The sequence below is a fragment of the Cherax quadricarinatus genome, chromosome 83 (genome assembly GCF_038502225.1).
Source record: "Cherax quadricarinatus isolate ZL_2023a chromosome 83, ASM3850222v1, whole genome shotgun sequence".
In the NCBI taxonomy this organism is placed as follows: domain Eukaryota; kingdom Metazoa; phylum Arthropoda; class Malacostraca; order Decapoda; family Parastacidae; genus Cherax; species Cherax quadricarinatus.
In genome coordinates this window covers 4,649,611-4,664,107 of record NC_091374.1, presented here as the reverse complement: position 1 = coordinate 4,664,107, position 14,497 = coordinate 4,649,611, and the positions used below count along the sequence as shown (strand labels likewise).

General features: G+C 40.7%; 1 protein-coding gene across 1 annotated transcript; it reads right to left on the bottom strand.

The window, feature by feature from the left end:
* Positions 1-1,325: 1,325 nt before the first annotated feature.
* Positions 1,326-12,678, bottom strand: LOC128702158 (cuticle protein 8). The gene is made up of 4 exons (XM_070102751.1): positions 12,606-12,678; positions 3,132-3,218; positions 2,441-2,620; positions 1,326-1,879 (listed from the first exon to the last, which is right to left on the bottom strand). Exons 1-4 carry the CDS (start codon positions 12,609-12,611, stop codon positions 1,781-1,783), a joined length of 372 nt encoding a protein of 123 aa, XP_069958852.1. The 5' UTR covers positions 12,612-12,678; the 3' UTR covers positions 1,326-1,780.
* Positions 12,679-14,497: the final 1,819 nt, after the last annotated feature.

Below are 14,497 nucleotides of genomic sequence, written 5' to 3'. Positions count from 1 at the left end.
GGGGTTCTTAAAGAATTGAAGTTTCTCCTCTTAGATCAAACTTGATTACCTTGCATTTCCCAAGTGCTATTTGGCCCTTAGGGTTTAGAGCTTCCCCCATGAATGCAGAGTAACAAGTGTAGATCAGTTTACTCAATGAAAGCTCCTTGATGCCAGTGAGGGGCTGTTGATCAAAGGAATTAGACCTGACCTTCCTTTACCTTTGTGGGTTTAGTGCTGTATAGTCCTTGTGGCTTAGCGCTTCTTTTTGATTATAATAATAATAATGTGGGTTTAGTGCTTAGTTTTGATGGTAATAATAATACCCTGGATCAATCATGATTACCTCCCAGGAACTAAATAATCTCTACTGGATTATAATTCTCCTTCCCACCCAGGAATGTAATAATACTCTAGATCAGACAGCAACGCCCCTCAAGGGAGTTTCTTTGACGCTGGTGAGGGGCTCTTGATCTAGGGAATTGGATCTATGCTTCAGTTCCCTGAACTAATCCTGAATACCTTCCACCCCCCCCCCCCATGTGCTGTATAATCCTATGGGTTTAGCGCTCCCCCATGATTATATAATAACCAGACAGTAATGACATGAAAACTACATTATATTTACAGAAAATGCTGCACTGTATGATCATTGTAGGTTTAGTGCCTCATTTTTTTATTGTAATTTACAGAAAATAGCTGGACTGATTCAGGACAAAAATAATCAGGCAAAGGGAATATTGAGCCATAAAGTTGGTGAAATTCCCAATGAAAGTAACCCAATAGGACACCAATTATCTTGTTCTAATGTGAAAAACCATTTTTTCATGGAAAGTTATAGAATAATGTAGGTACTGATAAAAGTATTTCATGAATCCCTCTATTCTAAGGTAACATAAAATAATTGTAAATCTGATGTATGGTACTATATTGAAATACATGTACAATTTGACCTTACATTTTATATAGTATTTCATAACCCAAAAGGGTTTAGCCCACACTTTGAACATAATTTATATATTTCATGGTAAAAGTATCTTGTTTTAAGATTAAGAAGAGATACGTACATTGTAAAGGACTGGACAAAAAATACTTCTAGATAAATTCATATAAAGGTAAGATCTTTAAAATATCTATAAAGTGACTAAAGAGAAATATTGTATGTAGAAGAAATTAAATGGAATTTTCTAGGTTACCCGTGTAAAAACTCGATACCTAAGTTAGTCTTAAGTGTTTTGCCGAATACTTTATAAGATGACGAGTTTTAAAGCTGAGCATTCCAAATGAAGCCAGTACTGAATGACTTCCATAGTTGGATGTTTGTGAATATAATAAAACTACTACTAATCCAGATGAAATGTAGTCGAAGTATTCGAGATGAGAGACTTATCAGTGGTGGTCCTACACAGTTAATTCTGAAGACCAAAGATTTAAATGAAAATAATTGCAGACAGACCACTGCCAAATATCCCACAAAATACTGTAGCAAACTGGATACAAAATGTGCAATGAACTCTATTGGTCTATCAAATAGTTACATTTTTAGTGCCATATTTGACATTAGTAGCATATAATAATTACACGGTGCAATGTGACCCACACAGATTTAGAGCTTTTTTGTGAATAGCGCAATAATTATGGAAACAATGCACTGAAAGAAAACATGAACAGGAAATGTGCAACCATGTAAAGGTACTTAAGGTGAAAAAAATATGACAATGAAATATAAACTAGGATGAATTATGAACCTAAAAAGCTCCCTGGTAAGGGATTGTACATGAGGATCTTGTATTAAGTTATGTTAATTTAGTTGTGCAGCACTCCGGAATTCGACTGGTTTCTTTTGCTTCGGTACTGGAATGATGACATCGATGCCTGAAGGCTCCTTGCGAACAACAGACTGTGGGAATAATAATAATAATAATAATAATATTCCTGAGGCAGCAACTTAAAAAACACCATTTTATCTATATGACATTTTGTAAAGCTAGAACCATGCAGGTTGCACACAGCACTTCCTAATGAATTTTCTGAATTTTCCTTAGAGGAGGTAGGTGCCATGATGCTAGAGACTAGCTCTTAATTGAAGCCATTGAACTCATCCTCCTCTTCCTTGGATTGAACCTGAATACCTCCCATTTAAGTAGTGCTAGATGGTCACTATGGGATGGATGGATGTGTTAGTTTGTGTGTGTGTGTCTCACTTTCTCTCCCGATGTATATGCACTGAAATAGTTACTTATTTTAATTCCTGTATAAAGGATTAAAGTATTAAAATGTTCTTGACTGGTGGTGATGTTACTTGCACCCTTAATGATGTGTAGTTTATAGGTTTAAAACCCCATTAACCAATCATTTCTTGGTAATATTCCCAGCCAAGTCTTGCTAAAGAACCCCCAACTAACATTATGACCCATTATGGGTTCTAACTCCATGCCATGATTGCAATAATTGGTGTTACCTTGAGTCCCTGTCCATCCTTGTTGTCTTCATAAGTGACGGTGTAGACGAAGCCATCTGGGAGGACGTAGCTGTAGGAGCCCTTGACGCGGCCCTCAGCGTCGGACACCTCGGCTCTGTTCTGGTAGTTGGTTGTGTTGTCATCCCTCACTTCGAAGCCGAAGTTGTATGGCTTGGGTACCTGTTTATCAAGGAGGATAGAGGAGAATATACATTTTATGATTTTATCTGGAAGACACACACATGTACAACTGCTCGTCCCTCACCGGAAGTACGTATAGTGCACCGTACTTCCCATCATGTTTGACTTTTTTGGGTTATCCTAGGTAATCTATATATATGCTGCATATGCTGCTATGTTTTATAATTTATGTAAATTTATTTATATCTACCTGTACCTCAGTAAACTTACTCCCCTCAAGGGAGGTTCTTTGATGCCATTAAAGAGCACTTAATCCATGAAACTGGACTTGCCCTTCCATTCCTTGGATCAAACCTGAATGCCTCCCAGGCACTATATGACCCCTATGGGTTTAGTGCTTCCCTATAAATATAATAACTGGGTGGCTGTATAGCAAGAGGTCAAAGAAGAATATACTTTTTTGTATGTGGAAGAAGATACACGAGTACAGCTAATGTTCACTGTACTTGTCAATACTGTATAATATTAATAATGATAAAAAAATACCAACCTCAGTAGTAGTGGTGGGATCATCATCTAAGAAAACTCCCAACTTAGCAGCCAGTGCCACTGACACCAGACCCAGCATCACTATTACCTATAATAAATAAATTTAATAAATAATATATGTCGTACCGAATAGGTAAAACTGGTCAATTAGCAAGAACTCATTTAAAATTAAGTTCTTTCTAAAAATTTCTCTTTATATGTTTAAAGATACATATTTTTTTTTCATTTATGTTAATGTAAGAATTAGTAATTTTGTACCAAAAAAACCTTAGAAAACTTACCCAACCTTCAGAACAAGCGCAATTTAATTTTGCCTAATCCAACTAAATAAATTTTAGATAAGTTTACAATAATTTAATAATAAACAAACACAATGAAATACATTTTTTTTCGTTAGGTTCAGAATCATTTTTGCGAAATTATTGCAAACATAAATTTTCGCTTGCCTTATTCGGCAAGAAGAGCGTTGCTATTTAAGCCCAGATCGCAAGTTCTGCCTATTCGGCACGACACACACACACACATATATATATATATATATATATATATATATATATATATATATATATATATATATATATATATATATATATATATATATATGTCGTGCCGAATATGTAAAACTGGTCAATTAGCAAGAACTCATTTAAAATTAAATCCTTTCTAAAATTTTCTCTTATACGTTTAAAGATATATTTTTTTCATTAATATTAATGCAAAAAATTTAATTTTGCACCAAAAGAATCTTAGAAAACTTACCTAACCTTATTATAACAAGCGCAATTTATTCTAGCCTAATCCAACTAAATATATTTTAGATTTGTATATAATAATTTAATACTAAACAAACACAACGAAATATATTTTTTTCGTTAGGTTAAGAATAAATGACGAAATTATTGCATACACAAATTTTCGCTTGCCTTATTCGGCAAGAAGAGCGTTGCTATTTAAGCCTATTCGGCACGATATATATATATACATATATATATACATTATATATATATATATATATATATATATATATATATATATATATATATATATATATATATATATATATATATATATATATATAATCACACTGAATAATAATAATAATAATTCCTTTGAAAGCTCGTTACCTCCCATACCCCTAGGGGTTTAGCGCTTCCCCACGATGACACAGCACCAGGAGTGACACAGCAACATCCTGACTCTTCACTTTCATTCTCTCGAAAGACGACAAAAAAGAAACCTGTCTCGGGGCCGAGGAGCCTTCGTAGACCCCAGCCAGGTGGGTCACTGTCTTATTCATATCTCCTTTATTTATACCTGCTTTATTTACGTCTTCTTTATTCGATCTAATGAAGATATTAAGTAAAACTAACTTTATTCGACCCCCCCCCCCGTCAAGGGAGGTTCCTGGACGCCGGTGATTGAAGGGCTCTTAATCCGGGTAAGTGGGGTGAAACTGCTTGATTTCTCGCCTTCCAGACGTTGTGTGACCCTTACCGATTTAGCGCTCCCTCCAATGAAGGTAATAATGGTAATTATCTTTTAGAAATGGCTGTTACTTTCACTGCCGCTCACCGTAGAGGTGCAGGAGAGTACCAGGTCAAGCTCCAGGAATACAGAGACAGTATAATAACCCATGTGACATGTCAAGATATCTTATTAATGAAAATAAGATACCAGATATACTAAGCAAATTTCCTAAATTTGCTTGTAACAGATAAGTGAACTATAGATATGTAGATATAAATCCATATGTATTCCTGTTAACCCCTTGGAGCCTAGTTCCTAGGCCTTTTGTGTATCCATATGCTCTCGCGCTACCGTCCACAGGATGGATATGGGGTGCACAATAAACTAGCCACTTCGGTGGCAAAATCTAAAAAATCTAATCACCTTTCCACTGAAGGGTATATATAACTCCCATGGTGTATATAGGTGGTATATATCTGTGTATATAGATCCATATCTGGGTATATAGATATATATCTGTGTATATAGATGTATATCTGGGTATATAGATGTATATCTGTGTATATAGATGCATATCTGGATATATAGATGTATATCTGTGTATATAGATGTATATCTGGATATATAGATGTATATCTGGGTAGATAGGTGTATATCTGTATATAGATGTATATGTGTATATAGATGCATATCTGGGTATATAGATGTATATCTGTGTATATAGATGCATATCTGGGTATATAGATGTATATCTGGGTGTATAGGCGTATATTTTTATATAGATATATATCTGTGTAAATAGGTGTATATTTGTGTATATCTGTGACCAGGTGTGGACGTGTCAGTGGCTCATTTCTTTGTAATTTGTTCATGATTGTAACCATGTAGAGGAGTGTAGATGGTTCATTACCTTTGTAACTTCTAATGACTGTGACCAGATCTACCTGGAATTCATTATCTTTGGAACTAGTTCAGCTATCATAACTTTGAGGCCCAGTTCCTGGACCCATTATATACCTCTGTAATCTTTTGACTACCGCCCACAGGATGGGTATGGGGTGCATAATATATTAAACTAAACTCTGTGTATAATGTATACTTCTTAGTGTATACCTCTCACACCCACTCATGTATTTCCCCAACCTATTTTTATAGCTACAGTACTTAAGGTTCTCGCCTCAATGATGCTACTCTGGAGTTTTTTTCCGCTCATCTACATATCTATTTCCTTTTAATATGGGTGTTACACTGCTTCATGTGTCTTTGCTGTGTACCTGTGTGTTGGCTGCCTCTCCCACGAACCAAGGGATGGGTGGTAAGACATATAGACAACAGTTAGGCATCTATGTGCCTTACCCCATACCCATCCTGTGGGCGGTAGTCAAAGGATTACTGAGGTACATAATGGGTCTAGGTACTGGGCCCCAAAGTTTTGATAGCTGAACAAGGTGCAAAGATAATGAACTTCAGGTAGATCTGGTCATAATCGTGACCAAGTTACAAAGGTAATGAACTCCAGGTAGATCTGGTCACAATCATGACGTCAGTATTGTATATCGTTTTGATATTCAAGGGATGGGTGTTGGGTCTGGAAGTGGGCGAGGAAAGGAAAGGTGTGCAACGCTCACCTCAATATAACGTTGGTAAAAAGTGAAGGGCAAGAACCGGCGAGACGTGAAAGGGAAAGTCTTGTTGAAGAGATGACCGCCAGTGACCCCCTCCTCAACCTTCAAGAGTGACCTCCACTCGCGAGGGATCTCCAGCTCCACCCCTCACAAATGACCTCCCCCTCATAAATAACCTACACCCCTCCACTCACGAGAGACCTCCCTCTCCACCCCTCACGAGTGACCTTCCCCTCCTCCTCTCAAAAGTGACCACCCCACCACCCACGAGTGACTCTTCACAAGCACCCAAACAAGTGACCTTCCTTCTAAAGTGAAGGGGAGAGTTAGGTTTAGAGGGGAGGGGATTATTATTATAATCAAGGGGGAAGCGCTAAACCCGGAGGATTATACAGCGCCTGGGGGGGGATGTGGAAGGCATTCAGGCTTAATTCGGGGAACTGGAGCACAGATCTAATTCCCTAAATCAAGAGCCCCTCACCAACATCAAGGAACCTTCCTTGAGGGGAGAGGGGAGGGAAGCCAAGGTAATAACAATCTTTGACATTATGCAATATATTGTACCCACGTGTACCTACTTGGGTAAGTGGACGTGATTTCATGCATATACACCTATATCTACTGAAGAAGATCGCAATTGGGGGTCGAAATATAGACATTCTTCTTATTTCAAGTTTCTGTCTCCATGTGACTTTCTTTTTTGGGTTATCCTAGGTAATTTACACATAGGTTACTATGTATGATAATTTGCGTAACTGTATTTATGTGTACCTGTACCTACATAAACTTACTTACCTGTTGGTTACGCCATCGTGAATATACGATCTTCCAGTCTCCAGTCAGTTTCTTGAAGGCAGCGACTGAATTGTATCTTAATGGCTCGGTTAAAGTTGTTTTTGTGCTCGTTGTGGGGACGGGGGTGAAGCTATATTAGGTGTTAGCTCAGGATGGGGGGCAACATGGGACGAGGCAATCACACAATTACTCTGTGGCGCAAGAGCAGTGTGGAAAGGGACAGATGGAAAGCTAATTATAGTCTGATCACGACCTTTGCTGAGAGTGAAAGGAAGCGAGAGAGACGTGTGGGATGGATGGAGGGGCCATATTTGAGATGGGTATCACCACCACGCCCAGTGCCAGGCCAAGCACTGCGCTGTGTCCCGTAGACCCATCATGTACCTCTGTAATCTTTTGACTACCGTCCACAGGATGGGTATGGGGTGCATAATAAACATTAAACTAAGATCGATCGCTAGTGCACTCAGCTCACACACTGAAGTCCGGAGTTCGAATCTCCTACGGTACGGCTGGAAAACTTTAGGGACGCGTTTCCGTAAGACACCTGCTGTACCTGTTCACTCATCAATAATAAGGGGTACCTGGGTGTTAGTAGACTGGTGTGGGTCGCATCCTGGGACAAAACTGACCTAATTTGCCCGAAATGCTCAGCATAACAAGGGGCTTTCTATATAGCAGTATCTCATTGATGTCAGCTAGGCCTGACCCCCGGAACTCTCTCCAGGTAAACTCCAGGTAAACCTTGTACATGTAGTAAATAAAATTATTATTATTATTAATATTATTATTATTATTTACATATAAATGTAAGCGAATGAGTATGTATATGTTTATATAGCGTATGGTAGCTGTTGGTGAATATATGAAGTTCACACAAACTTATATGTGAGACCAGCTCAAGGGTGCTCGTCACTAGGATGGTGCTCCCACCTGGCAAAGTTTACACCGGGTTGTTTTCATCCGCTGGAAAACCTAGTCCAGTTGTTAAAAGCAATAACCTACGAAGACATACTAAACGAGCTAAACCCTACAAGCCTGAAAAGAGCAGAACAATGGGGAGACGCAATTACGACGTACAAGATACTCGGAGGGTTGTATAGGGACTAGATAGACTGAAGGTGGGAAGGGATCGGGGACAAGTGAACATGAAAGATGGAAATGAGTAACAAGGATGTCAAAAAGGATTTCAGTCTGAAGGGATTTACTATGTGGGAGACAGTAGTAACTAGCAGACAGTGGTGATGGAGGAAGAAGTGTGTGAGGAAGGAACGCTGGTCACCAAGGGGAAAGTGATACAGAGAAGGCATGAGAAAAAAGCTGCCGAGGAGGAAGATTTGCATGTAATTATTTCGGAGTAAGAGTGGAAGTTGGCTAATATTATCTCGCGGGTGTACTTGAGTTCGTGGTGAAGGCCTCAGCCAAGACATTTCCAAAAGAAGTTCTTAGCAAAGACTACAAAAAAAGATAATAACTCATGGCTTGAAGACTAAATCGTAGTCTGTTCTCAGCACTGATTCAATACAACAAATTTACTCTTAGCTCCTTAACTTATTTATCATTATTATTATTATATTTAGGGGGAAGCGCTAAACCCGTAGAGTACATACAGCACCAAGGAAATGGAAGGTAATAAGGTTTGATCTAAGGAAGGGGAGAGTAGCACCAATTTCTTTGATGAAAAAGATTTCATCTGTATTAAGGGGCTCCCCTGAAGGACCGCACACTGCTGATGTATCTAATTTTGTTAAAAATCACTGAGCGAAGGCGAATGATATCCGGAGGCTGTCAATAAATTAAGTAGCAAGAGTGAAAGTTGTCGTTTACACACTCCTCCTTGTTAATATGAAAGAGAACAAGTTTTTGTGTAGCAGCCATTCATATTGATGAGTAAAAGTGATGAACCGAGGTGTTGTATGGGATGACTAACACATGTTATATCCGAACTAAGTTTTATAACAGGTGCAAGTGTAACACCTGAGCTTACATCAAATGTCTGGGCTATTGTATCTTAAAGACTTTCTGTAGAATCAGTTTTGTATACGTGTCCTGACACTAAATGGACGTGACCACTGTCTATTATATATATACATCAGCTAATGTAGTGAATGTGCACTCACCTATTTGTACTCACCAATTTGTGGTTATAGGCGTCTTTTCTCAGATCCTGGCCCTGCCTCTTAACTTACAACTCTTCAGATTCCCTCCCTCTTAGCCTCATGGGCCCTATCGTACCTGCTCTTAAAACTATGTATGAAGCCTGTCTCCACCACTTCCTCACTTAAAGATCATTCCACTTCCCAACCACTCTTCAGATTAATTTTCAGCGGTGTCCCCGAGTTCCCGTTTCTCGCCTTTCAAACAACCTATTGCTGTCTACTTTATCAATTCCCCTGAGTACTTTATATGTTGTTATCATGTCCTCCCTGGTTCTAGTGTCCTCCAATGTCGTTAGGTTCATTTTCGTTAGCATCTCCTCGTAGCTCATGCCCCTGAGCTCAGGAACAAGCTCTGTTGCATCTAGACTATCTCCAGTTTCTTAATATGTTTTTGTAGGTCCTGGTTATATACTGGTACTGTGTGAGTGTGTGCGTGCGTGCATACATGCCTGCCTGCTGGGCGCGTTCTGTTAATGATCTCTCAACACTTAACTACCATGTTTATCCAACATGTTTGACGTCATCTGCATGTTTTCCTAGCTTCCAGTGTTCCAGTTCTTGCAGGTTCTTGAGTACAGTTAGGTAGCGTGACCGTGTCGTGATCAGTGGACGTCGGAGCGATTCTCCACCAGTCCTTGTGCTGGATGACTTACACGGGTTTAGCGCTTCACAAAAATATCAAGCATCTAAAGTTTCGCCGTCTGGGCTACATGCCACCAGACGCGTCTACTCTCCTTACGAGGCTACTACGTTTGTTTTTAATTTCATAGACTTGATTATCTCCTACCTTTACGCTATGCAGAGACCTTCAGAGTAATATATACCAAACACACAATAAAATGTTTTGTTTTAGATTCACACGTATTATTTGAGTCTCAGTCTACCGTTGGTCATCCTGTGTGATCATGACGTTCAGTTCGTGGCCCTGTCACCCGAGACTAGTCTCAAGGATATATTCCTTTTATAGCTTCTGATGTATAAGATACCCAGAGATAGAGGCAGATACTCTGGATGTAAGCAAGAAAGAGAAGATACCCATTGTCATTATTTGACAAGGGAGGGATCCGATTATTATTATTATAATCAAGGGGAAGCGCTAAACCCGGAGGATTATACAGCGCCTGGGGGGGGGGGATGTGGAAGGCATTCAGGCTGAATTCGGGGAACTGGAGCACAGATCCAATTTCCTAAATCAAGAGCCCCTCACCAACATCAAGGAACCTTCCTTGAGGGGGGGAGGGATCCGAAAGAGGCAACAGTTAAAAGTAAAATATGCAAACAGGTTAGCAGGACATTAGAAAGCCCTCATTTACTGAGTAGGCAGTGTGAAGACGTGGGACACTTGTAGGAGCGAGGTCATTGATCAAGATTCCATAAATTGTTTAAAAAATTGGTATGGCAGAACAAAGAGAACACCTACACCAAATAAAGATTAAATATCGGGACTCAAGAGCTGGAACTCATCCCTTGTAAACAGAAACAGGCGGGCAAACCTACATACTCAGGAAAGATACATAGCATAAAGTTTACCTGAAAATGAAGACATGCAGATAAGCAAGACACAAATACCTGTGAACTAGAAGGAAAACAGAAAAGCCATTTGAACACAGTATAGCACTCAAGGCCAAGAATAAATTAAAAGTTACTCGCAGTCACATTAAAAAGATGACCATTATGAATCATTGCCAAGATAGATAAAGAAGACGAAAATTTTCATAGCAAAACTGTGAATAACACAAAAAACAGAAAGAGAAAGGCGAAGCTGCTCTCAACTAGCAAAGAAATAAAGAATCCTGATAGCACCGAATACTTCAAATATAGGACTTGATCAAGTACCAGCATGGTTCTTGAAAGAGGGAGTAACAACAGTAAGCAAAACACTTGTAATGATTGTGTCAGTCATCTTGCAGGTGCCTAGCAAACTTTCTTTCTGGTCTAGACAGTAAGTCATGTGCTCCTGGACGACAGCCAATACATATCCAGCATTCATAAGGGCAACAGACATGAGCCATGATACTTGTCAGTATCCCTGACAAGTATCACATGCAAGGTTATGGAAAACAATAATAAGAAATTAGTGAATCACCTTGAGCACACTTGATTACAATATACCAACACAAGTTCAGGACCTGACCTTGTAGACTTGCGATAGGCTACTGGAAATCACACAAGAAGTTCGAGATGATGGTGTATTAATAGAAGTCAAGAACGTCTTCGATAAATCCTAGAATAGGAGGTTGAAGTGATAGGCAATATATTATCATGGACAAAGGAAAACCTGAACACATAAATATAGGTAAACCTGAACGACAGGAAATAGAAGTGACTACGCTGTATGACCACTATGGGATTAGCGCCTCCCCATTAATAAAATCACGGAATGCACAAGACATGGAGTGAACATCATGATTAGCCAGTCTCCCGACTAACAAACTGAGTATTATCTACCAAACTAACAAACCTAAGAATGATACCTTAAATATTTACATATATAAAATCCTTTCTTGAGTAGCATAGCACCAGCATGGAACCCTCACTTTGCTAAATAAATAAAAACTATAGAAAGATATATGCCACTGCACTTTTTCTTTAAATGAGATATAAAAACTACGAAAAAACCTCATATCTCTGAAAAAGTGTGTAGCAAGAAATGATAACAAAAAAAAAAGTAACATACTTTTCAGTTTGGAAAGTACCAGGACGAGGGATACATATATAAGAAGAATACTTAAATGATAGAGACATGCAGCTCATAAGACTGCCATCCCCACGAGCCCCTTTGGGGCGGGGCAGATGGCAGACCAGAGGCCTAGCTTCTCCCTACGAGCCCCGTGAGGGCGGGGACTGTGGCTAGGCCTGGGGACGGTTGGTCCCAAAGATGAGGGGGTACTTGTACATCCTCCCATGGGAGACTTAGGTCTCGAGACACTCCCCAGATAGGGAGCCAAGGCCGGGTCACCACTACTTGGAAAAGACCCGGGCCGGGAGAAAACCGGCGAATAAAAAAAAAAAGATAGAGACGATAGGAAGTTTCACAGATATGTGATTATAATATGCATTCCCATCACTCCTTGTTTTGTTATACTCTCCAACAAAGTGGTACTCCAATTTTCCCTTCAAGGTACCTATTTAGCACGAAGGCCTATCTTAGCCAGATCCCCTATTTAAGGGGCTCCCAAGTAATGATAAACCTAGAAGACTGTGGTGGAGTCATTGTTCCTAGGCAAGATGCTAGGATAGCAAGTTTGAGGCTCAAAGAGTGACGAGATTATATAACTGAGAATATCCAACTCGTTTCACTGGTGTCATTTCATATATACACATGTATATGACATGTTTACATAGTAGGTACTGTGGTAGTGTACCACTTCCGTTGTAAACTGTGGGTAATATAAGGGTTCACAAACTAAGAACACAGTCACAACCTACCTTCATTGCGATAAAATAATGTGTATACACAACCCAGGGAGAGGTGAATGTGAGAACTGCAGTTGCTGTGTTACCAGCGCCCTTTATATACGTGGTGAATGGTTCTGGAGGCGGGGTACAGCGGGTGGAGGTGGAGTAGTGATGATGCAGGGGTGATGATGTAGGGGTGATGGTCTAGTGATGATGTAAGGTAGTGGAGCAATGGTGATGCAGGGGTGTTGGTGGTGGAGCAATAGTGTTGCAGGGGTGTTAGTGGTTGAGCAATGGTGATGTAGGAGTGTCGGTGGTGGAGCAATGATGATGTAGGAGTGTCGGTGGTGGAGAAATGGTGATGTAGGAGTGTTGTTGGAGCAATGGTGATGTAGGAGTGTCGGTGGTGGAGCAATGGTGATGTAGGAGTGTCGGTGGTGGAGCAATGGTGATGTAGGAGTGTTGGTGGTGGAGCAATGATGATGTAGGAGTGTTGGTGGTGGAGCAGTGGTGATGTAGGAGTGTTGGTGGTAGAGCAATGGTGATGTAGGTGTTGGTGGTGGAGCAATGGTGATGTAGGAGTGTTGGTGGTGGAGCAATGGTGATGTAGGAGTGTCGGTGGTGGAGCAATTGTGATGTAGGAGTGTTGGTGGAGCAATGGCGATGTAGGAGTGTCGGTAGTGGAGCAATGGTGATGTAGGAGTGTTGGTGGTGAAGCAATGGTGATGTAGGAGTGTTGGTGGTGGAGCAATGGTGATGTAGGAGTGTTAGTGGTCGAGCAATGGTGCTGTAGGAGTGTTAGTGGTGGAGCAATGGTGATGTAGGAGTGTTAGTGCTGGAGCAATGGTGATGTAGAAGTGTTAGTGCTGGAGCAATGGTGATGTAGGAGTGTCGGTGGTGGAGCAATGGTGATGTAGGAGTGTTGGTGGAGCAATGGTGATGTAGGAGTGTCGGTGGTGGAGCAATGGTGATGTAGGAGTGTTGGTGGTGGAGCAGTGGTGATGTAGGAGTGTTGGTGGTGGAGCAATGGTGATGTAGGAGTGTTGGTGGTGGAGCAATGGTGATGTAGGAGTGTTAGTGCTGGAGCAATGGTGATGTAGAAGTGTTAGTGCTGGAGCAATGGTGATGTAGAAGTGTTAGTGGTGGAGCAATGGTGATGTAGGAGTGTTGGTGGTGGAGCAATGGTGATGTAGGATTGTTAATGGTGGAGCAGTGGTGATGTAGGAGTGTTGGTGGTGGAGCAGTGGTGATGTAGGAGTGTCGGTGGTGGAGCAATGGTGATGTAGGAGTGTTAGTGGTCGAGCAATGGTGCTGTAGGAGTGTTAGTGGTGGAGCAATGGCGATGTAGGAATGTTGGTGGTGGGATACTGGTGATATAGGAGTGTTGGTGGTGGAGCAGTTCTGTAGGAATGTTGGTGGTGAGACAGTGGTGATGCAGGAGTATTGGTGGTGGAGGGGGCGTTGTTAGTGTAGCTGGGGTAGTATAGGTGGGTGATGGAGGGTTGGTGGTGGTGATGTAAGGGCAGTAGTAGTGATGTAAGGGTACTGATGGTGCAGGGGTGGTGGTGATACATGAATGATGGCGGTGAATCAGGGGGCGTTGGTGGTGGAGCAGGGGGCGTTGGTGGTGGAGCAGGGGGCGTTGGTGATGGAACAGGTATGGTATTGGTGAAAAAGTGGTGATACAAGTGTTGGTGGTGGAGCTGGGTAGTGCTGGTGGGTGATAGGCCCACCTTCCTGACAAAATTGGTTAATGGGTTTAAAGCCTATCCATTACACGAAGGTCATTAAGGCTTCATCAGCCAAGAAAACTTTAATGCCTAAAACAGAGGCTAGATTCAGCATATATACACTGAAACATACATCTGACGGTGTATACATCCTACACTGTGTATATCCTGTGCCTGACGTAGTTTAGGTTA